This window comes from Onychostoma macrolepis, chromosome 19, assembly GCF_012432095.1.
Source record: "Onychostoma macrolepis isolate SWU-2019 chromosome 19, ASM1243209v1, whole genome shotgun sequence".
In the NCBI taxonomy this organism is placed as follows: domain Eukaryota; kingdom Metazoa; phylum Chordata; class Actinopteri; order Cypriniformes; family Cyprinidae; genus Onychostoma; species Onychostoma macrolepis.
In genome coordinates this window covers 16,782,475-16,808,505 of record NC_081173.1, presented here as the reverse complement: position 1 = coordinate 16,808,505, position 26,031 = coordinate 16,782,475, and the positions used below count along the sequence as shown (strand labels likewise).

Sequence of the window (26,031 nt, the reverse complement as noted above, 5' to 3'; positions counted from 1 at the left end):
TAATATTAAGAGACTTATGTTTTAGACACCATATTTCCTGCTTTTGCTCTATTTCGCCAACAAAAATCATTCCAAACACAGCCACGGCACTGTTTTGCGTCTCTGAGCAACATGACAATGTATCGTCCCTGAATGAATCAACCGTTTAAATGATTCGGTTCAATTGCAATGACTCACTTATTAACAGTGACTTGCTGGCACCTACTGGCGGTTTTAATTTCACATTTAAAGTATTTTCATTTTTTAAAATAATTTCAAACATCAGTTTTCAACGTTTTATGTTTCAAATATCAAAATATTATTTATGCATTTGTAACTGCAGGTTAGCATTCTGCATCCCTCTGAGATGCCACTTCAGATTAATTGCAAAGATACATTTTGTTGATACAAGAATCTGTGAACGGCTTGATCAGGATTTATTTTTTAAAAAGCACTGGGTGGATTTTTATCATTATAGGGTGGTTGTGTACACACACTGCCAACACACATTTATGTTGAAACACCATGTAAAAGTGAATTTTGCATCTGATGTCCCCTTAAATGGAATTCTCAAGTGGAATCAAATTTGTACTTGAGCAAACCATTAGTCATCCTCACTTTTGAATGGTTCAAGCACTCATTTGGCCCCATCTGCCATCATCCACTTTGCATTTGGAATACTGTACTCTCTTAACTGTACTGTAACTTGGTAAGTGACTGTGCAGCTGTAAAGTTGCATCATTTGGCAGAGACTTGATGCCCAGTGCTAGTGCTGACGGTTGGTCACATGTATAATCTGCATGTGGGAAGAGCTGCAGCAGCAGAGGAACGTGAAGGCTGAGATTCAGTAAAGCTGGATGCTTCAACAGAAAGTTAAGCAGGCGAAGGAGAGAGCACCAGAGGCTGTTTGGAGTGGAGTCTCTCAGCCCCCTCAGGGCAAACTCACTGCTCTGCTTCCAGCCCCTCTCACGTGTTCAGCTCTGCCACATTTCATCAGTACAACTCTGAATCCCTGACTACCAGCACTACTGCAGTGGGCTGCACAATACTGCAAAATAACAAGATATTCAGGGAATGAGGAATGGTTTGATGCATCTCAAATGACTTATTTTCATTACATAATGATAGTAATTTTATAATAATGGGTTTAGAGTTTTGACACATTTGCATGTTTTGAATATGCAATATGTTTGGAGTTTGATTGACTTGAGCCAGAAAAAAGTGGTTTAAACACAAAAGAGGAAAGATATTACTGTCTAAAATAAAATATAAAATAAGTTACATTTAAATGATACATTTTATTATATATATATATATATATATATATATATATATATATATATATATATATATATCTATCTAAATGTATAAATAAATAAATATATTAAATAAAAATATATATTTTATAAAATATTCTCTTATGTTATATATCAATATATATGAATAAGTACATTTTAGTTTCATATAGCCTACAGGGTTTCCACAGGTCTTAATTAAGTCTTAAATTGTAATTATGATTTCAAGTGGTCTTAAATTTGGGGAAGGAAAGACCAGAATTATATTTATATTTCAATTATATTTCTACCAAACGCCCCACCTGCTGTCAGAGAATGAATAAGCATTTTCAATAAAACTTGTTTTGTTCAGAGTTCATTACATGATGAAATCTAGCAGATTAGATTAGTGCGCGTTCTTTCATGAATCAGTCTATTAAAATGCAACAAAAATCATTCAAAACACAGCCACGGCGCTGTTTTGTGTCTCTGAGCAACATGCTGTGTTTCATTCCTGAATGAATCAACCGTTTAAATGATTCGGTTCAATCGCAATGACTCACTTAACAGTGACTTACTGCCACCTACTTTAATTCCACATTTAAGGTACCTTTTCATTTTTAAAATGATTTCAAACATCAGTTTTCAATGTTTTACTTTTAAAATATCAAAACATTATTTATGCATTTGTAACTGCAGGTTAAAGTATTCCATGTCCCTTAGAGCTGCATTAAACAGTGTGTAAATACATCTAAATGCAGCTTCTGTGTTTCCTGTGTTGCAAAGATTAATTTTGTTGATACTGATTTCATTTGCTGGGTAACAGCCCGAATGCAAGAATTTGACTCAAAAGATGGTGCATACTTTTAGAAAAAATGGCTTAAAGGTAAAAATGCCCATAAAACTTTGGAAATTATTAATTTCTATCACTGCTGTGAACTGACCACACAGAATATGAAGAATATCAAAAAATTCAGGAGTCAGCTGTCAGCACAATTAGAGCACAATAACACTCAGCAAAATATTGTCTAATTATCGTTATCGATAAAATCCCAGAAAATTATCGAGACATTTTTGTCAATAATGCACACCCCTAATTTATTTAATTGATATAATAATTTATTGATAATTGTTTAAATTAATATAATAATTAATACTTTTGACTTGAAACCTGAAATGTAAAGTATGTCATTTTGTAAATCTTTTTGTTTTTGTGAAAACTTGTATCTGAATTGTAAATTATGCTTTTTACAGTAATTTTACAGTTTAATATGGTACTATAGACATCACCCTACCCCGCTCATATGGTATTAATTTTACTTGTGCAGGTCTTAAAAAGGTCTAAAATTTGAGCTTAAAAATCCTGCAGAAACCCTGATATAATAACTGGTGCAATTAATCGTTAAGAAATTAAACCTAATTAAGTCTCATGCTGATATTTGTATGTGTGATTAATTGAAATTTATTCAGCTTATCAGCATATCACTTAATTAGATTTAGTTTCATTAGTTGATCCACATGCACCAGTTATTAGAATATTAATTTATAATTATTTTTTTTTAAATATAATTTATATTAATTATTATTAATTAATTTATTAAATGTATTATATATTTTATCATAATATTATGTAATATAAATTTGTAGTAATAATAGTAGTTTACTTGAATTATACATAAATTTCATATTGAAAATAATATAGGTGTATGTGTGTGTGTGTGTGTGTATATGTATGTGTGTGTGTGTGTATGTGTATATATATGTATATATATATGTATGTATGTGTGTGTATATATATATATATATATATATATATATATATATATATATATATATATATATATATATATATATATATATATATATATATATATATATATATATATATATATATGATAATATGATAATATGATTTTTAACTTTTAATATAAACCTGTAAATGTTGATGACTGGCTAATTGCAATTAATTTTATATATTATGTTTGTGTTTTGTTTTATATATGAAATTATATTATAACATTTATTTTATATATTCAACTTTTCAACTTGTTTTTGTATAATAACTGATGCAGTTTGACCTGTCAGTTTTAAGAGTCACACTGAATTTCTCTTAAAGGTTTTTTTTTTTTTTTTTTTTTTTTAAGAAAAGCAGATGAAAACATGTGGCTTAATTCTCCTCCTCCGCTTGCAAATTGCTCTCTCTACACATGTGATTTTAAGGATGACTATCCCTCCATGTGCACTGTCTCTCTCTCGCTCTGCTATTCTCTCTTTCTCTAGTGTCTTACATAATCCTGCTTTCATAACCGCCCAGTTAATTATGCAGAGGTAATACTTAAACCCCAAGAGCCCAGAGGTACAAACAGAAAGGTCCCCAGCACACACCAACACACAGAATGCCCACACCGCAGAGACATAACGCACTTACACAAGCTCTCCAACTCACACACAAGAGAGATCCGGATCTCAGCATCACACTCAGTTACTCACATTACAGACGTAAGACTGTCATCATAGTATTTGTGTCTAATCTCATCTCAAAACCCTGCTTGTGTTGTGGTTGTGAATCGGTGATGAAAGTGTTAATTATTCTGTTATTCCGTATGAAGTCCACTCAGTCACGCAAGCCTTGCAGTATGATAAAGGCACATCACCATGGGAACAGACTTTCCGCAGCGATCCAGCATTGAAGCATCAATTAAAGCAAGGGCCTTTATTACCCCGATAACTATGATTTTACTTTATTATGCCACTTGTTTTTTAATAAAGTTTAATCAGAGTTAACCCGCTTGTATCCTTTGAGACGGGATGAAAGGACTCTTCCATCTTTTTCTATCCCTTCCAGACTAATTTGAAACTGTTGCTTCCTCGTATTTCCCCACCCTCACCCTCTTGTACAATTATTACTAAAGCTGTCCCTGATAATTAACCTTTTTAATGAAAAGAGGATAATGTTGCATATTTTACATATTATCTTTCCAATGGGCTTGTAATCCTCTCTCCCATTCGCAGATAATGCTTTTAGGACCATATAATTTCAATTTTTTAATGAATTTTTAATCTCATTAGTGCTGGCTTTTTGTTTTATTACATTTAAATTTCAAGCCTGAAGTCACATCCTTTTCGCGCCCTAATATTTGTCGGTTTTTGTTAGTTTTAGGTTCAATATTCTGCTGATCATTTACTTATATACCACAGAGATTAGAGCTGCACAATGAAACAAAAGTTTGCTTTTCAAACCTTATTAACCTCTTTTCCACCAGCATTGCAGAAGTGTTGTTTTCTCTGTCTGAAATAAAACTATTTTGATTAACTGATATTATCTAAATTAATATCTATGAATTTTGGGAGATACTGAACTAAATGAGTTTAAATGAAAAAAAAAATAGCATCTCAAATATTGAACATTTGCAGAAGTATTTAAAAATCTATCTTCTTTAATGGATCAGTCAAACTGATTCATGAATCAGTATTAAAACTTGAAGTCATTTTTGATCCTTAATGATTCCTGAGATTCCTTGTTTTGACCCCACTCAATCCATGAAGGAGATAAGAGTCGGGAAATCCAAATATAAGCATTGTGCCTGTGTACACAAAGTACAAACAGAGATTCCATGACTTGGGCTTGAAAATTCCTTACATTCCTAAAATTTATTTCAGCTTTGACTTTCCCAAAGGACATTATTGTAAGAAGTAAATGTGTTTCTTCTTGTATCTCTTGCACACACCAGAACAAATTTAAATTTGCTGTAATGGCTCTTGCACTGTCTTTCCTGCAGAGACTCTGCCATCTCCAGCAATAAGACACCTCACAACAGCTCCATCAACCACATCGAGAGCGTCCTGCAGCAGCTGGATGAGGCTCAGGCTCAGATGGAGGAGCTCTTTCAGGAGAGGAAGATCAAACTGGAGCTTTTCCTTCAGCTCAGGATCTTTGAGAGGGATGCCATTGATGTGAGTTCACTTGTATACTTGATCAAGTGTCTGTGGAGGGGACAGTGTGCGTTTTAAAGAAATAATTCACTGAGAAATGTCAATTCGGTCATTTACTCACCCTCATGTCATTCCAAGCTCATATGATTTTGTTTTGTGGATACTCAAATCCACTCAAATTCATTTTCATTGTATGGGAAATAGCGGCAAGTACTTTTCTGTTCCACAGAGGAAGTTGTCTTACGGGTTTGGAAATAATGAGAGTAAATAATGACAGAATCCTCATTTTGAGTGGACTGTTCCTTAAACTAGGGCAATATTCTCATCAGCACACAGTTTGCGACTCCCTGATGTCTAATATGATTTACTAGCAATTAATAAGCAGCAGTCTTCAAGGATGATCTGCACCCAAAAGAAATTACTCTCTTTCTCCAGGTTGCACGCTTACAGAAACACACACTCAGAGAGAGTTTATAAAGTGATGGAGGAAGTTACACACACATTGCCCTAAACATATAAGAGCAAGTCAGGACAGGTCACTTTGTTTCTTGTCCTGGGTGATCTCGCATTAGTAATGGCATCTGTGACTCTCAGACTGCGCTCATATGTGCTATCATATTTTTCAGATTATCTCAGATCTGGACTCGTGGAATGAGGAGCTGTCACAGCAGAGGAATGACTTTGACACAGAGGACCTGACACTGGCCGAACAGAGACTGCAGCACCACGCTGATAAAGCCCTGACCATGAACAACCTTGCCTTCCACGTCATCCACCAGGGCCAGGAACTGCTGCAGTACGTCAACGAGGTGCAGGCATCTGGTGAGTCAAACGTGCCAATATGGGCTTTTCAGTATATATACATAATACCTACTTTCACTTTGAGTTTGGGGTTAGTAATGCATTTTATTTATTTAATTATTTATATTTTTGTATGAAATGTAATATTTTTATTCAGCAAGGATGGATAACATTAATCGAAAGTGACATTTGTAATGTTACAAAACATTTGCATTTCATATAAATGCTGTTCTTTTAAACTTTATATTCAACTGTTTTTAACATTGATATTGTTACAGCATATTAGAATGATTTCTGAAGGATTATGTGACACTGAAGACTGGAGTAATTACTGCTCACAAATCCGCTTTACCATCACATGAATAAATTACATTTTAAAATATTTTAACATTAAAAACTTATTTTATTTTGTAATAGTATTTTGCAATATGACTTTAAAAAAAAAATGTATTAATTTTTTTTATATAACTGTTTTACTGTTTATTTTCATCAAATAAATACAGCCTTGGTGAACAACTTGCATTCTCAATGAACAGTGTTGTTTTTGTTCATCATTTTAACCCTACTCTGTCTATGAAGCAGATAAGTATTAAGCAGAAGTAAGTAGATAAGAGAAGGTACAGATAGAGAAAACTGAACTAATATATACCAAAATAATAAATATGTGACCCTAGACCACAAAACATCATAAGGGTCAATTTTTTAAATTGAGATCTATACATCATGTGAATGTCAAAGATGAATGAATAAGCTTTCCATTGATGTATGGTTTGTTATGATAGGACAATATTTGGCCGAGATACAACTATTTGAAAATCTGGAATCCGAGGGTGCAAAAAAATCTAAATATTGAGAAAATCGCCTTTAAAGTTGTCCAAATGAAGTCCTTAGCAATGCATATTAATAATCAAAAATTAAGTTTTGATATATTTGTGGTACTATTATATTATATTATATTATATTATATTATATTATATATTATATATTATATATTATATAATATATATTATATATTATATTATATTATATTAGGTACTTTAAAACATTGTCTTCAGCAAGTGCTCAGACTGGCATAAAGGATGCATCTCACATAAATGATGCTATAGGTCATTCAGTGGTCAGTGGCCACAGAGCTGTGGGGCAGTATGCGTATGTATTAGGTTATGTAAGGTTATATTTCCAACTGAACTTGTTCACTGTATTCGGTCTCTGCACAGACATGAGGACTGAGTGGGTGTTTGGACTCTGGGGCAGATTGGAGATGTATATGTTGGATTGTAATCTCGCTCTCGCTGTCATAGGAAATGACAGTTACGATGTCATCTGTAGCACTTCAGTCCTAAAACAAGTGTTTGCAGTCCAGCTGTTTCATGATTGTTAGTGAATAAGATGAGAGCTGAGAGTGTGGCATTTCATCACGTTTTCCAGGTGTCGAGTTGCTGTGTGACCGTGATGTGGACATGGCCACTCGTGTTCAGGATCTCCTGGAGTTTCTACATGAGAAACAACAAGAGCTGGACGTGGCCGCAGAGCAGCACCGCAGACACCTGGAGCAGTGTGTACAACTGCGCCACCTACAGGCTGAAGTCAAACAGGTAATGCACAGGCTATGTTCAGAAAGGAAGCTTTCTACATACTCCTCAATATATACTTTATTCACCGTTTATAACAATTTGTGTCGATTTGTGTTTGTTAATCTCTTCACTTGTTGCAGGTTCTGGGTTGGATCCGTAATGGCGAGTCAATGCTGAATGCAGGTCTGATTACGGCCAGTTCTCTTCAAGAAGCTGAGCAGCTGCAGAGAGAGCATGAGCAGTTCCAGCATGCTATCGAGGTCAGTGCTCCTCGTATTTTGGTTCAAATCCTTTCAACATTTCCTTGGCTGTTTCTCGCAATAGACTCATTACTGTTATTATAATAGCTCAAACCATAATTATTGTCAACATGTATTAGCACTAGCGTGCCCCCACATATGCGTACAGATGTTTTTTCAACTAAGGGCAATTTTACCTGTGGCTGCAAACATAAACTCAGTTTTCACTCTAACTACTTTTTAATTTGCCCACTAATAATGACCAACAGTGAAGTCTTTTTGCCTTTTTTTCTGAAACAACAAATGTAATTTCCACCACATGTCAATTTATGTACCAACATTCTTTGGTGCAAATAATATTTTATGCGTTTCTGAAATAAGGGCTGTCTCCTTTGTCTTGCTGAGGCTCATTTCATACCTAGAATTTATGTGCCTTAAATACAATTAAAGCAATTTTTAAAAAATAATTTGACACAATTTATGGCTTGATTGGAAATGACACATTTTAAGGAGATTCTGTGATATTTAAAGTGACCTCTTTTCTTTGTTTTTTTTAATGCCATATTTCATATTTCTCAAGCTCACTCACACTGTTGTTTTGGAACAAGTAATAATAGTGAATTAAAATCTACACCGTTCAAAAGTGAACATTAAAATGATCATAAGTGGCTGTAAAGTCTGTAAAGATATATATCACGATTTCTATATTAAGCAGCATAACAATGGTAAGAAATGGTTCTTGAGCATCAAATCAGCATATTAGAATGATTTCTGAATGATCGTGTGACACTGAAGACTGGAAAAGTCACTTTTGCCATCACAGAATTAAATTACCTTACCGTACTTTTTACAGTATTGTACAAAGTGCGTTGCTGTATTTTTGATCAGATAAGTGCAGGCTTGGTGAGACCCCATACTTTTATATACAGTAAAAGGTATTTGAAAAATACCAAAAATAACTGAAGGCATGAGGTAGGTTTTAATGTGACCTTAATATACAAGTTAAAATCTTATTTAATAAAAAAATCACCCACTTGAACTTAAACACGTAGTTGAAGAAACACATGCACACTGCAACATGAAACCTTATAATGTCTGAACATATTGATTGATGCTTTAGTTGGCCATTTATCTGTAGCTGTAGCTCAAACATGATCCTGACATGGCCCGAGCTTTCCTCGGTCTGTCTGTTTGCTCTCCACTTCCCTTCCTTTAATGAAGAACCAGGATAACATCAGATCCGCTGTCACTGTATCGCTATTGGGAACCTGAAGGCACAAAGACTGCCTATCAAAGGAGCCTTCTCATTTCCTCCTACCATCAGACTCCCGTTCTTGCCTTTTCTGTACTGAATACTGAGCGATGCTCTGTTTTTCAAGATAGAATCTGTAAACCACACTTTGTGGACGAATAATGAACTATCAGTCGTATCTCACCGTCTGTTGTCTTAAGCCATCTGACTCCTGCCCCTCTGTCTTTTTTTAATCTTTGTCCATTCAGGCTTGCTGTTTTATTCCTTGTCTTTGTGTGTCTTATCTGACATGTTTTCTCTTCCTCTCAATAGAAAACCCATCAAAGCGCCCTACAGGTCCAGCAGAAAGCCGAGGCCCTGCTGCAGGCTAATCACTACGACATGGACATGATCCGAGACTGCGCTGAGAATGTGGCCTCCCACTGGCAGCAGCTCATGCTGAAGATGGAAGACCGGCTCAAGCTGGTCAATGCGTCTGTGGCCTTCTATAAGACCTCCGAACAGGTCTGTAGAAGGGTTTGTGTGACTGACGTTGTGTCACAAGTTGTTGTCACGTCGTACCTGTGCATTTAAGCGTAGATTGTACAATATTCATTGACCAATCACATCCGGGTCTTTTATAATTCATACTGTAATGAGTTTAAAAGGCCAACAGGCAGTTGAAGATTCATCTTCCTGTCTATGCTGAAGGTGTGCAGTGTGTTGGAGAGTCTGGAGCAGGAGTACAAACGTGAGGAGGACTGGTGCGGAGGAGCAGACAAACTCGGGCCCAACTGTGAAACCGACCACGTCACCCCCATGATCAGCAAGCATCTGGAGCAGAAAGAGGCCTTCCTTAAGGTAACGTATCCAAAACCAGAGGGCACATCATTCTTTGAGTCAGATCTTTCAGAACAGTCTGAATCGATCTCTTACTGAATCATCTGAAGTCAGGCAGTCAGTAAAACAAACAGATACTTAAACTAATGATGTTTGTACTCTGTGTTAAGTAAATATTCACCTACAAACAGAAAGCTACTTGAGTTAATTTCGAGAACGTTCAGCCACAGCTGTGTCATGTGAATAAGCAGCCATACACACAAAAAATGTTTCCGTCACTGTTTTTCCGGCGTTTTTCTATGTAAACGTGGTAGATTGGGATGTAACGATTCACTCAACTCACGATGCGATACGATTCACGATTTTTTTTTTTTTTAACAAAATGTGATTTAAGACCAGTTATAAATGAAAAGGTGTCCTGCTATTGTTGCTTGGACAAAATGCTGCACATTTCTTTGTGAAGTTAAATGTCAAATAACAAAACTAAATTGAAATTTTAAAACAAACCCCAAACCAAATAAATAAGTAACGCAAATAAAAGAAATCTCTTCATGTAAACAAACTAAAGCTTTGTCTGTGCTCTTTCCATTTATAATAAGAGGCAACCACTGTATTTTAATCACGATCCAAACAAAGATGCTGCATACATGCAGCATGAGCAATTTTTTAATCTAAATTAGATTGTATAATTTCAAAATTTGAAGCACTTCAGTTTTGTGAAACTATATATAAAACACATCTAACGAAACAAAAGCAGCAGATGGTCTGAAGGAAAACTGCGAGCAGGTGGCACGTATTGAACAGTGGTGTAATAGCCTTTCCTTGGTTACTGCTGTAAATAAAGCAGCGCTGCGCTTATGAACACTACTTTAATATGCTTCAGAGGCAAGATGAAACGAAAATACCATCTAAACTTTTCTTAAGACCTCAGAGATATGTTCACATAAACTCCTACCCCCAATTGTATTGTGATTTGTTTAGCATCTCAACTGATTTTAATTGTCTCATATTTGTATCAACCAGCTCACGTGCATCATTACATCCCTAGCGGTAGATGGATATTCGACTATGTAATTGCTGTATAATGCTTGTACTGTACCTATTTCTGGTAGTTTAGTCTAAAGAATTTCAAGTCTTCCATAAGTGTGTAATAGTTACACGAATAGCAGGCATGCTCTAGCAGAAATAAAACCTCACTTAGAGGTGAATTTTTACAGTTTTGACAGTGTTTGGGTAATTTCTTCATTGCTATCTCTGTTTCAGGCATGCACGTTGGCCAGACGGAATGCTGACGTGTTCCTGAAATACATGCACCGAAACAGTGTCAGCATGCCGGGGATGCTGAGTCACGTCAAAGCACCAGAGCAGCAGGTCAAAAGTGAGTTCTGGCCACAGCTTGACGTCAAAACGGTCCTGATTATTACTTAGAAATGTTGCATAAAGGATGAAATACAGACTGACTGTGTATTATCCTGCTAATGAAACAGATGTGTACTAAATCTATTAATACATGGACAGGAAATATCAATTTTAGTGTTAGCGAGCTGGTTTCGTGAGAAGTAGGAGGCTGTGAAGTGATGCAACAGACATGACTGGGTTAGCTGTCAATTACACAGTTTAGCGGACTTTATGCAAAAATATACACATTGTAGAGTACCACAACTGACCAATAAAGCATTCCAGAGAGACATATAATAAACACATGGAGCCCCTCGTATGTCCCTGTAGTATTTCAAATCCTGTTCCACTTTTCAAACCACAAGGCTACAGATGCTGCCTCTCTGCATGTTTTCCTCTTATTTACCAGTCTTCCCTCTGCTGGCTCTCTGGAGATATGACAAAACACAGTCTGTCTTCCCCATAGGGGTTTAGATCCAGTGCTTGTTGATTTTACATTCTGCAAGCCATCTAAAATTGCTGTGGTGTGCCATCTAGTGGCCGAGAAGTGCGCTGCACGCTCACTTGAGTTTTTAGCAGCTGTCCCACTTTGGCCCACTTTAGCCCAGTTTAGAATGTGTGCATTGTGAATGCGGCCCTGTTCTGTTCTGAGTGTGCTTACAATGACTCAGATAAGGAAACCGTAAATGGGTCAGGCCTCCGCCGCACAGATAGGGCAGCTTACTGCAGAATGGTGACAGCATTACTCCACTGGGGATGATCACTTTACCTTCATGCTTCACACACACACACAACATTGTAAAGTACATCTGCTTGAGTAGCAGTTTTATCTTTACTGCTCTCAATTTAAAATTTATTTAGTCAAATAAATTGTTTAATTATGTAAATGTATTTTATCAAATATTAAAAAGGTGTTTAATAATAATAATAATTGATTTTCCTACATTAGGGAAATTCAAACATTGCCATTTAATTAAAAATTTTATATTAAAATTTTAAATTAACAACAGTTAATTAATAGAATTAATTAGTCTAAAATGTTTTAGTTATGCATTAATTTATCAAATAATAGTAGTAATAAGATACATTTATTATTATTGTTGTTGTTATTTTCCTACCACTAGTTTAAGCAAAAACTATTTTGTCTTCAATTGCCCATTTAACTTTAATTTTTAAAACTAAATGGATAAAGTTTTATGTAAAAATAATTTTAATAATAGCTCAAATTTCACATAATATAATCATTTCATAATATTTTTTAAGTTAATATATTGTTTATTGCTTGAAATGCACTAATGGTTGGCTAACCATAATAATAACAATAGTAATAAAAATAAACAATCATTATTTTATCATTATTTTCCTTCCATCAGTGCATTTCAAGCAATAAACAATATAATTCAAGAAATAAACAAGATATTAACTTCCTAAGCAACTCTTCGTAGTGTCTGTTCAGTGAGTTACTCGTCTGCCACAAAAGTATTTGAATTATCTTAATTTGAGGGCGTTCTCAGAAAAAGATTAATTCGATTAAATAATCTGTACATCTTGTATCTACTAATTTCTATTGATTGAGAGCACTAGTTAAAATAACATACATTGAATATAATGATTAGCATGATTTCAGTGGCATGCCCTAGTAGTTAAAGATCTGGGCTGGTGTTCAAAGTGTTGTGCTTCAAACTGTGTTTTACATCATGGTTAAGAATGATTATATGTAATTTTTTAGATATCCTGAATGAGTTACTGCAAAGGGAGAATCGGGTCCTGCACTTCTGGACCATGAGGAAGAGAAGGCTGGACCAGTGTCAGCAGTATGTGGTGTTTGAACGCAGTGCCAAACAGGTTTGATGTCTCCCCCACCTTCCTCCATCTGTTCCTTTGATGTTTGATCAGTCTGATTATTCACTTTTTCTTGGCCCAAGGCTGAGACTGACAGACTCATGACTCACTGCCATGGCTCTAATTAAACTGCACAGAGACATTATAATTAAGACATTTGCCTTTTTCATCCTCTGTTTGTATGTGTGTGTGTATTGGGATATGTGTGTCTGCATTTGCCATAGCATGTCTTTTCAGTTCATTCTTGGTTTAGTCATGAAAATGTTGTTTTAAAACCCAGATTAGGGCCATAGCGGCCAACCATTATTAATGTCATTAGGAGAATGACATTAATAATACACATATGGAAAAGGCCTGTAACCATTTCTATGTTCAGTTGTGTTTTGTTTTTGCATTTAGCATTGTTTTACCTCACTGTCTGCAGCACACTTGCTATGAATCACTATTTTAAAGTGTGTCTTTCTCTTTGTCCAGGCTCTGGAGTGGATCCATGACACCGGTGAGTTCTATCTGTCCACACACACCTCCACGGGCTCCAGCATCCACCACACACAGGAGCTTCTGAAGGAGCACGAAGACTTCCACATCACAGCCAAGGTACAACTGCACCACAGTGATGACAAACACCTGGGCTGCACCTTTTAACTCTGCAGTTACCTAAAGCTCGTTCTCTTCCTGTGTCCCCAGCAAACCAAAGAGCGGGTGAAGCTGCTGATACAGTTAGCGGATGGTTTCTGTGATAAGGGCCACTCCCACGCCGCTGAGATTAAGAAATGGGTCACGGCCGTGGACAAACGCTATCGAGACTTCTCCCTTCGCATGGACAAGTATCGCACGTCTCTAGAGAAAGCCCTCGGCATATCATCAGACTCAAACAAAGCAGTATGTGTGGGGGTTTTTTTTCTCATAATAGTGTGATATCTGATCATTTTGAGTCTTGACATATCACATGCTAGCATTTGAATGAGTTCACATGGTTTAGAGCCATAATCTGGATAAATAGTTTGTTTTTGCCATCAGGCTGTCAGCAGATTAAGATAACTATTTGCAAAATGCATTAAGCGTCAATCCTTTTTACATACTTTTTTCTGTACAGTATTCTGCTCAAGTCTTTTAAAAAAAAAAGCTATTAGAATATTCCTGTATGTAATAAACATATTCAGAATTAACACTTATTTCCTGATGTTCTCTTCTAGAAACACTTGTGAGTTTTTGCACTTGTTTTAATCGTAGCTGTACACAATAAATTAATAAATAATTCACATTCTGTGTGTCATGTCTGTAACAATGACACAAAAATGCAATAAATTACATACTGTGAAGTATTTATTCATATTTTGAATTAGGGTTACAGTTAATTTTAGTTTAAGTATGTAAATTTATGTGCTAGTTTTAGATTGTTTGTCATTTTAGTACTTCTTTTATTTCAGTTTAAGGTTCACATCTAATATATTTGTTTTATTTTATTCCTTCTAGCGGAATATTTTTGTGCATGTAAACATAATCAGTGGGAATAGTCCTGAAAAAGATATGCAGTCAGAAGACTGTGGGACTAAAACAACTTGTTTTTAATTTCCAGAGTAAAGACCTGCAGTTGGACATCATTCCAGCCAGTGCTCCAGGGTCAGAGGTCAAACTCAGAGATGCTGCCCATGAGCTTAACGAAGAGAAGCGCAAGTCTGCTCGCAGGAAGGAGTATGTCTTATTTACTGTTATTCATTGACCGAAAGGTCACTGAAATATTCAAATGAATTCTTGGACTTTTAGATTGAGAAAGATCTACATTTTCTGATCTTTTTTTTTTTTTTCTTTTCTTTTCATTTGAATAGCTTCATCATGGCTGAGCTGATCCAGACAGAAAAAGCTTATGTGCGAGACTTAAGAGAGTGCATGGATGTGAGTATTTCATTGTATATTATAAAAGTTTTAATTTGGATCTTTTGTCCTGAATTATGGAAATTCGAAGCAAATCACGATAAAATCCCTAATTTCAGACTACGATGTAAATAAATCTGTCCATTTGAACCTTTTCCTCTCATCCAGACATATCTGTGGGAGATGACCAGTGGCGTGGAGGAGATCCCACCAGGGATCGTTAATAAAGAGCATATCATTTTTGGTAACATGCAGGACCTCTACGAGTTCCATCACAAGTGAGTTCATTTATAATGCAAATGCTTTAAGCATTTTTTTTTAAGAATAACATGAATTTGTTTTTAAAGAATAAATTCTCCCATCCAAAATCCAATGAATTAGTTTCCCGTCCTCTGTAAGTGTCTCATATATCGCTCTTCTTTTCTTTCTGTCACCAGTATATTCCTCAAAGAGCTGGAGAAGTATGAGCAGCTTCCTGAAGATGTGGGCCACTGTTTTGTGACTTGGGTGAGTAGAGTTAATTGTGTTTGAATACTAATATTGTATCTGCTTCTTACAGATTAAGGTCATTGAAATGCCTCTTTCATCTTTCATCAGGCTGATAAGTTCCAAATGTACGTGAACTACTGCAAAAACAAACCAGACTCCACTCAACTTATTCTTGAGCATGCTGGAGGATATTTTGACGTGAGTTGAATGTTTCTGTTATGATTAATGTATTTTATTAATTTTGAGCATTCATCATTTCTTCCTGTCAGTGGCCAATTTGAATCCCAATTGTGAAAGTCAGTGTATTAAAATTCCTGTTACAGGAAATCCAACAGAGGCATCGCCTGGCCAACTCCATCTCATCATACCTCATCAAACCTGTTCAGAGAATAACCAAGTACCAGCTGCTCCTCAAGGTAAAAACATCTTGAATTCATCCGAAACTTACAGAATGTTTTGATTGTAACCACTTAGTGGTAATTCGGTTTGCGTTTGTAGGAGCTCCTGACGTGTTGCGAGGAAGGCAAAGGTGAAATCAAAGACGGCCTGGAGGTTATGCTCAGCGTTCCCAAGAGAGCCAATGACGCCATGCACTTGAGCATGCTGGAAGGTGAGTGGATGCACACAGACACACAAAGACACATATGGGGCAGATGAAACCGTGTCTGATGGCAGTGAATGTCTTCAGGGTTTGACGAGAACATTGAGTCCCAGGGAGAACTGATCCTGCAGGAGGCGTTCCAGGTGTGGGATCCCAAGACCCTGATCCGTAAGGGACGGGAACGTCACCTGTTCCTCTTTGAAATGTCACTGATTTTCAGCAAGGAGGTTAAAGACTCCAATGGCAGGAGCAAGTACATCTACAAGAGCAAGCTTTTTGTAAGTTTCACATCAAGATTAAAACACTGAAACACATTTTTATGCAGAGGAGCTGATTGTTTTAAATGCTTTGTTTTGGCTGCAGACCTCTGAACTCGGTGTTACTGAGCATGTGGAAGGAGATCCGTGTAAATTTGCCCTCTGGGTTGGACGGACCCCAACTTCAGACAACAAGATTGTCCTTAAGGTAACCCTCTTTTTTGACTTTCTCTTGCTCTGTTGACAAGCATGGCACTGTTTTGCTCCAGCTTTCTACGTCGTGTGTAGCTTGTCTCTTTTTTGCACTTTTAACAAGTAAAAGTTTGAATATTTGAGAAATTCTCACATTCAGTGTGAAGACTTGTTCTTACTAACTGGGGAAGGGAATGTCAATTATTTTCTGTAGTAATTGACAGCATGCCTCAGGTGCACTTGATATGATTTGACATGAAATTTTACTTAAAAATAGAACACCTCAGGTTGATCCTAAAGAGAATGTTAACGACAACAAAAATGTATTTGTATCAAACAATGACAGTGGTTATATGGGATGATCTGAGCACTTGCATCTTTGGTTCTGACTGCATGTTAATAAAGTGCCAAGAATAGTCTCTGCTGGTGGTGGCTTATGTGCATAGCAAGTGGCTTCTGTCTCACAGTAACTGTTAATTGACTGCATGCTGCTTTAAAACTGTAAGGCTACTGTGTTCCTAAACTTTCTTTAGTGAAATGTGACAAAATTGCATAGTTATTTACTGTCCATTTATGTGTGGTTTACATCATATAAGCTGAAGAAACATTCTCTGCACATGTACACACAAACACATATTTCTTATAGCTTATATATATTATACCTTTTTTCATAAAATAAAATAAAATGTATTAAACTATATAATATGCATGTATATAAAGACAGTAGTTGATATTCTTTTTGTTTGAAAAATAGTTTTAAATTCTACTTATTAATCACTTAATGATTTAATATTTACATCTTCAAATGGCAGTGACTAATGTATAAGCCATGTAACAACACGCTGGCAAAATTGGCTCTAAATGATCACAAAATATGTTTATTAATGTTGTCCCTATGTCTTACCGGCCACCGTCTCATGCAGTATGATATATTACATTTTATAAAGCAGTAAAATCTTGTATATTTCTATATTTCGAATGAAGCTAAGTCAGGGATGCAAACATGGATCCATGGTGAGTACAGCCACACAGATAACTCACCCTTAGTTCACCATAGAACAGAAAATTAATGTGTACTCTTACTCAACATTTTGTATTTCTGTGTTTTCTTTCTCCACACACATAAACGCAGGCGTCCAGTATTGAGAACAAACAGGACTGGATAAAGCACATCCGTGAAGTGATTCAGGAGCGGACTGTGCATCTGAAGGGGGCACTGAAGGAGCCCATCCACATCCCCAAACCCTCCACAGCCAAACACAAGGGTCGCAGATACACCCCCAGGCCAGTGAAACATCTCTTTTCTTCCTTGAATACTCTTATTAATCACTCTATTATTTTGTCATTTTTACCCTTCAGCTTCATTTTACTGTATGTGGAACTTTACTAGGGCTAGGAGTTCATTTCCTGTGTGTGTTTATGTGTACAGGGATGGAGAGGATCTGGACAGTCAGGGTGATGGCAGCAGTCAGCCAGACACCATCTCACTGGCCTCCAGGACCTCACAGAACACACTGGACAGCGACAAGGTAATATATTACCGTATTGTCCCGAATATAAGACGACCCTGATTATAAGACGACCCCCCTTTTTCCAGATGTACCTTTTGGAAAAAGGCTTTTTGAAATCTAAATCTTTTTTTTTTTTTCTCTCTCTCTTTCTCTGTAAAACATTTTTCTTAAATTATTTTCAAATTGCATATTTTTCCTATTTTAATTTTTGTTTTGAAAGTATGGTAAATACTGGTAAAATGTACTAACAATGACATTGAAAAATATACACTTTTTGATATACCATTGAAATAACAGGTAGCCCATCTGAATTATATAACATTTAGGCTATCCATCTCATAGCCTACCAAAATTTTATCACAGTAGAAGTGAAATCTTATTGTAGTCTTCAAATCTGGGTACTGTCTTATGTTTTAAAATCACTTACAGAGGAAGTTTGTTCCCATCAGGCTAACATGACAGTCACGACTCGTGCCGCTGTAAGCTTTTCTTTTTCTTTTGTTTTCACTTATGATCTTTACAACACACATTACATTACATATTTCATGGCACACTCGTTTTATGCGTTTTTGGCGCCACCTGTTGTTGTGGGTGTATTACTGACATGTCAAAGCCTAGACCCCGGATATAAGACGACTGCGTTTTTTCATATGTATTTTCAAGAAAAAAACATCGTCTTATATTCGGGTCAATACGGTATAATATATTATGGTTATAGTTATAAAGACTAATTTAGTACTTCAACTTAAAATGATAGATTACCCAAAAATTACTTTTCTGTCATTAAGTCAGCCTCATGAAATGAAATGTTGCCTTGGCAATTTGATGAAATAAAATAAGTTTGCAAAAATAATAATAATAATAAACTTTTTAAACTTTTTTTTGCAAGTTTGTTTTTCATCTTATATATTTATATATATATATATATATATATATATATATATATATATATATATATACACACACATACATACATACATACATACACATACATTTTCTTTTTAAATTGTAGCTTTTTCAATTAATAGTACAAAATTTTTGTCAATTTAGTTAACAGTAACAACACTGAATGTTGACCAAAAAAATTGTTGTTGACAATATCAAGGACAAGACAAAGACACATTGTGCTGATAATTAAATGAGAAAACAATAGCAAGTCCAAAATATTAACAAAACAGCTTACACATTCAAAGAATAATATACAAAGCACACTGTTGCCATGATACACTATAAATAATGTACCAGTAATATATATCTATTAGTGCTGACAATCGATTAAAAATTTTCATCGCGTTAGTCACAGTCATGGACTGATTAATCATGATTAATCGCAAATTTAAAATACTAGGATTTACCTGTAAATGTGTTGAAATAAAGAAATGCATGACAAACTAGTTTAAGGAAACAGAACCTTTCACACTTCCTCCAGGTATGAGACATAATCCTTATTATTCTTGTATCATTATTCTTTTGTTTTTATTCAGCCATTATCAGCCTTTAAACTGGCAATAAAATGTTTACCAAGCCACATCGCTTCAATCCCAGTATACATTTACCCAACTATTATCAAAAATATTTCTAAATAAATACAACAAAACATTTCTTGCGACCTTACATTTAAGTATTATGATAGAATGCATTATGAAGAACAATTGGACCTGTTCTGCAGCTGCATTAGAGCTAATATTAGCATCATGCTACATAAGACAATTTATGAGATTAATAGTACACTTTTACTCAGAACAAACTTCAAACCACCATCGAGTGTTTGTAATAACTTCCTTTTGCAATCACGTGTGGAATTTGGTCGTTTACTGTTGTTAAAATATGCTATTTAGCAGATGTTTTCCTAAATAAATGGTCTCCCATTGCCCAACATTTTCATTTGATATGACTATTATGCAGACTATATTTTTCTTACTTTTATTTCATTTATTTATCATTTATCTACCAATGGTCATATGTACTGTAAAAAATTCCGTACTATCTACCAAATGTATGTGTGGTACTGCAGAGATAAGGATCTTTCCCCTCACATATATTCTTGTTGGGATGGAAGATATCTTTGGACTGCTATTCTATAAGGATCTATTTTTATTTGTCTATATACACTTTGGTCGGCCGCAGTACATTAAAAAAGTAGCCCAAAAAAATGCAACCCACGGCTCTGTAATTTTTTTTCCCACTACTGTATTTTCAAAATAGCCCACTTGTGCCGTTACCCTGGCAACACTGGTTCGCTGAACCCTCATCACACAATGATAGATGACCTTCTGCGCTGTGATGACGGGAACAAGTTGGGGTCAAACCTTATCAAACAATTAATCTGCGTTAAAAAAATATTAAGGCGTAAAAATTTTTGATTAATCGCATGATTCTGATTAACGTTGACACCCCTAATATATATAAATAAATAAATAAATAAATAAATAAATATATATATATATAATATTATTTATATATATATATATATAATATTATTTATATATATATATATATATATATATATATATATATATATATATATATATATATATATATATATATATATATATATATATATATTATTTATATATATATATATATATATATATATATATATATATATATATAATATTATGCGTGATGATATGATATGACCATGTGAATCCTCGTGTTCTGTGGTTTGCTGCTTTTGCGCATGTAAAATTAATCCCTGGCAAACAAATGTTAGTATTTTTAATGGGTCACAGACTCTTATCCTTTCTAATTTAATTCAATTCTAATTTAAAATAATCTTGTCGGTTAATGGTTAATAATCGGTTAACGAGTGTTGGTTAGGCGCAATAACCGAAATGAACATCCCTAATCACTGTAACTAAAAACATGGCTCTTTGCTTGCCTTGTTTTTTTTCCCTTCAGTTGTCAGGTGGTTGTGAGCTCACAGTGGTCATCCATGACTTCATGGCCGGTAACAGTAATGAACTGACAGTGCGAAGGGGACAGACGGTAGAGGTACTGGAGAGGCTCCATGATAAGCCAGACTGGTGCTTGGTGCGGACCACTGACCGTTCCCCTGCCCTGGAAGGCCTGGTTCCCTGTGCCATGCTCTGTATCGCCCACTCCCGCAGCAGCATGGAGATGGAGGGCATCTTTAACCACAAAGGTGGGCAAATGTCCGAAACGCTTCCCAATAATCCACACAGACCTGTGTCAGATAATAATCACAAGCTTTTCTGTATTTTTCCAGACACGCTTTCTGTGTGCAGTAACGATGCCATCTTGCCAGGCTCCTCTGCCACCCTGCAGCCAGGTCATGTGATGGGCTCCCAGAGTTCCCCTGGGCCCAAACGCACTGGCAACACATTAAGGAAATGGCTGACCAGCCCTGTGAGGAGACTCAGCAGTGGTAAAGCCGACGGCCACGTGAAGAAGCTGGCGCACAAACACAAGAAGAGCCGTGATGTCAGAAAGAGCGCAGATGCAGGCTCGCAGAAAGACTCTGACGACAGCGCAGCCACGCCACAGGATGAGACTCTGGAAGAGGTTTGAATATTATTCATACTTTTTCAAAGCTGGTCTCACTGGCATTCTGAATATATTGCCTAATTTATGGTTTTGTCCATGAACCTCCACAGAGGGTGCGCAACGAGGGTCTGAGCAGCGGGACTCTCTCCAAATCTTCGTCGTCAGGAATGCAGAGCTGTGGCGAGGAAGAGGGAGAGGAAGGAGCTGATACTGTGCCACTTCCTCCACCCATGGCCATCCAGCAGCACAGCCTCCTCCAGCCGGACGCACAGGATGACAAGGTGAGCCGGCACATGACAGAGCAGAGGGGGACGACAGAGGAGGGGGGTTTGTACGAGTGAGAGTCACTAGTTTAGATTTCTTTTTTTGTTGTTTTTAATTCTTTTTTTGTTTTGGGTTTTTTTTTTTTTTTTTCTTCTCACTGCCAACCGTTAAACCTCAATCCTGTTAGAGATCCTCAAATCAGTTCTGTGTGCCCCCGCTTTAAATAATATCTCCTCCTGGGATATGCAGTCTTTACTTTCAGTTTCAGCTTTCCAGTTCTAGCTCAGTTCCAATTCATGTGTGACTACAATGCAAGCATTGTAAAACTGTTTTTCTGATCATTTTAAAACCGAAATGGGAATCATGTATCATATTGACCCCCATCACACCTGGCATTAACCATGCAGCTTTTAAGACTGGATCATTTGGAGATGGTCTTAAATGGATTCTGATCACATTTATTAAGCCTGAAATGTGTTTCTTCGCAATCAGTCAACAATTTCATATTTTTTATTGAATTATTCTTGTTTTTCTCATTTCTCTCCCAAAGAAAGCATGCTTTTTCCTGTTTTCTTTTTTTCTTTTCCCCTTCTAACATTACTGAGGGGCATACAGTTAATGAAATTTTAGGATATGACAAAGTATTTTTAAATATCCATTTGCAGTTTTGCAATCAGGTCTTTATCCAGTCACACAGTGTATTGGAATGAAGGTGTAAGTGCAATATGGCTAAAAATGTCTAGACCAGTGGTTCTAAATTATGGAGTCCAAGCAAACTTTCAAGGGGTCCACTAAGTGACTTAAAAGTATTTAAATTAATAAATTATTCTTAATATATTAAAATCTAATCTAACAATAATCTTTTAAATTAGAAGTTGAAAACAAGCAGTTTTGTCATAATTACAATAGAAATACTGGTAATATCCTACATTGGGGGAAGGAGGATCCTTCAAATATTGTGTTGGGCAGTGGGACACCTTCGAGTCAACAAGAATGGAAACCACTGGTCTACATACAATCCGAACATGAAATGCATGTTAATGCCAGCCTTAGAGATAGATGTTTTTTTTCCCTTAGAATATAAATCTTCATCCTATAGTCTCTTTTATAATGGCTACAGTAGGATGAAATGCTCGAGTTATAGCTGGTCTCATCGCTGCTCAAGAACAGCTTGTGACACTAATTTGTTTTTCTCTTTTGTTTTGTTTGGGCTGTATTGTTTGCCATAGCATTACGTTGATTTGTGTCCTGTCTTTGTTTTATCTCAGTTCCCATACCTCTCCATCTGATTCCTCCCTTTCTGGCCTCCCTCCTTTCATATCACTTTTCATTGCTTTCTTTTCCCATAACCCCCAGCTTATCAAAAGAACCGAGAACCCCCTTCTTTCTACTTTTATTTGCTGTCTTTTTTGGTTCTTGTTTTTTTTGGTAGAGATTTAGAAGCAGACCACTTCCTGAGAATTCCACTTTGAAGTAGTTCTTTTAGAAGTGGATTTCTCATTTTGGTTTGATTCCGTTATTCCACTTTCATCTAGACAAGACTCTTTCTGTTGTTTAAATCTTTCTGATTTAAACTTAGAACCTCAAAATGCCCTTACTCATCCTTTTCATTTTTTCTATCTTCTAATTTTTATTTTTATTTTTTACTTATTTTATGTTGTTGTGTATATATATATATATATATATATATATATATATATATATATATATATATATATATATATATATATATATATATATGATTTAGTCCCACCTTTAATTGATTGTCCTGCTAATGAGCTGGTTTATGATCGGACTGGGTTCCTCAAACACTTTCAAATGCAGCTTCAGAGTATAAGGGCACATGTGATGTTAGAAGTACGTGTGCAGGTCTATGTGAATGTGAACATCTGGGAGCTGCGATTCTGTAGAAAGAGGGTCATGTGCCTTACAATGACTCTGAATCTCAGAGACCACCCTCACTCTTTACCCCTCTAACCAACCCTCCAAACTCCGCCCATTCACACCCCTCCCCCCTTCCTTCTGTGCTTATCCCCTCATTATTCACTCTGCTGTCTGATTGGCCTGTAAAAGCTAAGCAGACCTGAGGCCACACCCAGACACAAATTGGAAAGTCTGGAAGGCACAGCAAGGGTGAGACTTTCTGCTGGATTTCCCTCTATTTCTATTTGATGAATGTTTTTGATTGCCAGTTTATGAACCTAAAGTAAAGAAACCTATACCACCGCCTATCTCAGGTGTCAAGCATCAAGCTTTTGTGAACCTAAAGTCTGTAATTTAATTTTTTTTAATATCAAGTGTGATCATCCATATGAATTTAAGACCCCATGAAATGCAGCAGGTTTCTTTCCTATTTTGATCTATTTCCTTTTCTGGTTTGTTTGGTTGCCAGATAAAGACTGTAAATTTTGTGTGCGCTAAAGAGTATGTTAATATATTGATATCACACATGGAATATTTTGCCATTTTGATTTCATGGGGCCTTTTTTATGAATGATTGGTACAGCTTTGGATGAAATCAAAATATCTCCTGTTTGCAGATGCAGATTTTGTATGTTCACAATGGTGTGATTCCAGACACATCATCATAATATTACCGTTAGTTACAGATGCATTCAACATAAGGCTGAGAATCTATTGTAAATTCTGTAATAAACAAAAAATTGCATAAATGTCCTTGAGGGCAAAGACAATAAACTAGATCCTAAATCCATGCCTGAATGAATCCCGATTACAGTTTAGCGCCACGTGGTTCATATTTCCTCTTTGTCATTCAGTCTGGCTTTCTTCCCTCTTTCACTCTCTTTATTTCTGCAGACCTCTTCCCGTCTCTCCGTCCGACCCTCCAGTTCTGAGACCCCCAGCGCTGCAGAGTTAGTCAGTGCCATTGAGGAGCTGGTCAAAAGCAAAATGGTAAGAAGTGCACAGATATATATAATACTACAATATACCCATCTTATTATTTGACTGGACTGATTACTCATGTCTACACAGGCTCTGGAGGACAGACCCAGCTCTTTGTCTGTGGAGCAAGGGGACAGCAGCAGCCCCTCTTTCAACCCATCTGATAACTCCCTTCTCTCTTCCTCCTCTCCGATCGATGAGATAGAGGAACGCAAGACCGGCTTCCTCAAGAGACGGCAGTATGTCATCACGCTCTTCTCTCTCTCTGTTATTGTCCACATTCATTGTTAGTGTCTATAACATGTATCCCCTTTCTCCTTTCAGTTATGTCCTGCTGGAACTGATTGAGACAGAGAGGGACTATGTGAGAGATCTCAGTTTGGTCGTGGAGGTAAATGAATACTGAGATACAGGGAGTGGTCATGTGATTAGACCTGAAGCTCATACATGTTGTGTGTGTCTGGTAGGGCTACATGACCAGGATGAGGGAGGATGGAGTTCCAGATGATATGAAAGGAAAAGACAAAATAGTTTTTGGAAACATACAGCAGATATACGACTGGCACAAAGAGTAAGTATTATGTTTTCAGTTATTTTTAAATGATGGGCAAAAATCAGCAATTTTATGGCAGTTCATTTTCAGCAAATGTATGACCGATTTTGAAGAGATTTTTTTTAATCCTTAATGTTTCAGTTTCTTCCTGGGAGAGCTTGAGAAGTGCCTTGAGGATCCTGACCGGCTCGGCCCTCTCTTCGTGAAACACGTACAGTTTTTAAGTTTTTTTTTTTAGGCAACCAAGCAAACTTTTTTTTCTGTAATATGATATTGTGCTTACTCATGAACTCATCATGCCTTTCAGGAGCGGAGACTGCACATGTACATTGTTTACTGCCAGAACAAACCTAAATCTGAGCACATTGTCTCAGAGTATATCGACACCTATTTTGAGGTGCGTAACTGAAGTCTTTACTCTGATTTGAACATAATTTCTGTCCATTATAGAGCTTGCATTTCCTTATGAAATATACTTTGCATTTATGTCATTATACCACCAAATAGAAATCATAGAATGTAATGAAACATTTATAATGTCATATTCAATAAATGCATTACATGTAAGTATCAAGATCTGTTTTTGATCCTCTCTTGCAGGATCTGAAGCAGTGTCTGGGTCACAGGCTTCAGATCACTGATCTGCTCATTAAACCTGTGCAGAGAATCATGAAGTACCAGCTGCTGCTTAAGGTTTGTCCATCTGGTCCACTGCATCTCATTGTTTTAGCCCTATTGACAGAGTTGTTAGGCTAATCATGATTCTG

General features: G+C 36.2%; 1 protein-coding gene across 1 annotated transcript in view; it reads left to right on the top strand.

Annotated features, from left to right (window-relative positions):
• The window catches only part of LOC131526398 (triple functional domain protein-like), a 114,334-nt gene that overhangs the window by 76,316 nt on the left and 11,987 nt on the right, over positions 1–26,031 (top strand). Inside the window, 31 exon segments of the mRNA XM_058754691.1 lie at positions 5,033–5,207; positions 5,813–6,008; positions 7,416–7,582; positions 7,702–7,821; positions 9,365–9,556; positions 9,743–9,892; positions 11,135–11,249; positions 12,999–13,114; positions 13,586–13,708; positions 13,799–13,993; positions 14,691–14,806; positions 14,941–15,007; positions 15,155–15,264; positions 15,424–15,493; positions 15,584–15,673; positions 15,799–15,891; positions 15,974–16,085; positions 16,164–16,354; positions 16,440–16,541; positions 17,658–17,809; positions 17,955–18,054; positions 20,938–21,181; positions 21,266–21,561; positions 21,654–21,824; positions 24,625–24,720; positions 24,802–24,950; positions 25,036–25,102; positions 25,179–25,282; positions 25,406–25,475; positions 25,572–25,661; positions 25,865–25,957. Of these exon segments, the coding sequence (XP_058610674.1) occupies positions 5,033–5,207; positions 5,813–6,008; positions 7,416–7,582; positions 7,702–7,821; positions 9,365–9,556; positions 9,743–9,892; positions 11,135–11,249; positions 12,999–13,114; positions 13,586–13,708; positions 13,799–13,993; positions 14,691–14,806; positions 14,941–15,007; positions 15,155–15,264; positions 15,424–15,493; positions 15,584–15,673; positions 15,799–15,891; positions 15,974–16,085; positions 16,164–16,354; positions 16,440–16,541; positions 17,658–17,809; positions 17,955–18,054; positions 20,938–21,181; positions 21,266–21,561; positions 21,654–21,824; positions 24,625–24,720; positions 24,802–24,950; positions 25,036–25,102; positions 25,179–25,282; positions 25,406–25,475; positions 25,572–25,661; positions 25,865–25,957 (4,132 nt within the window).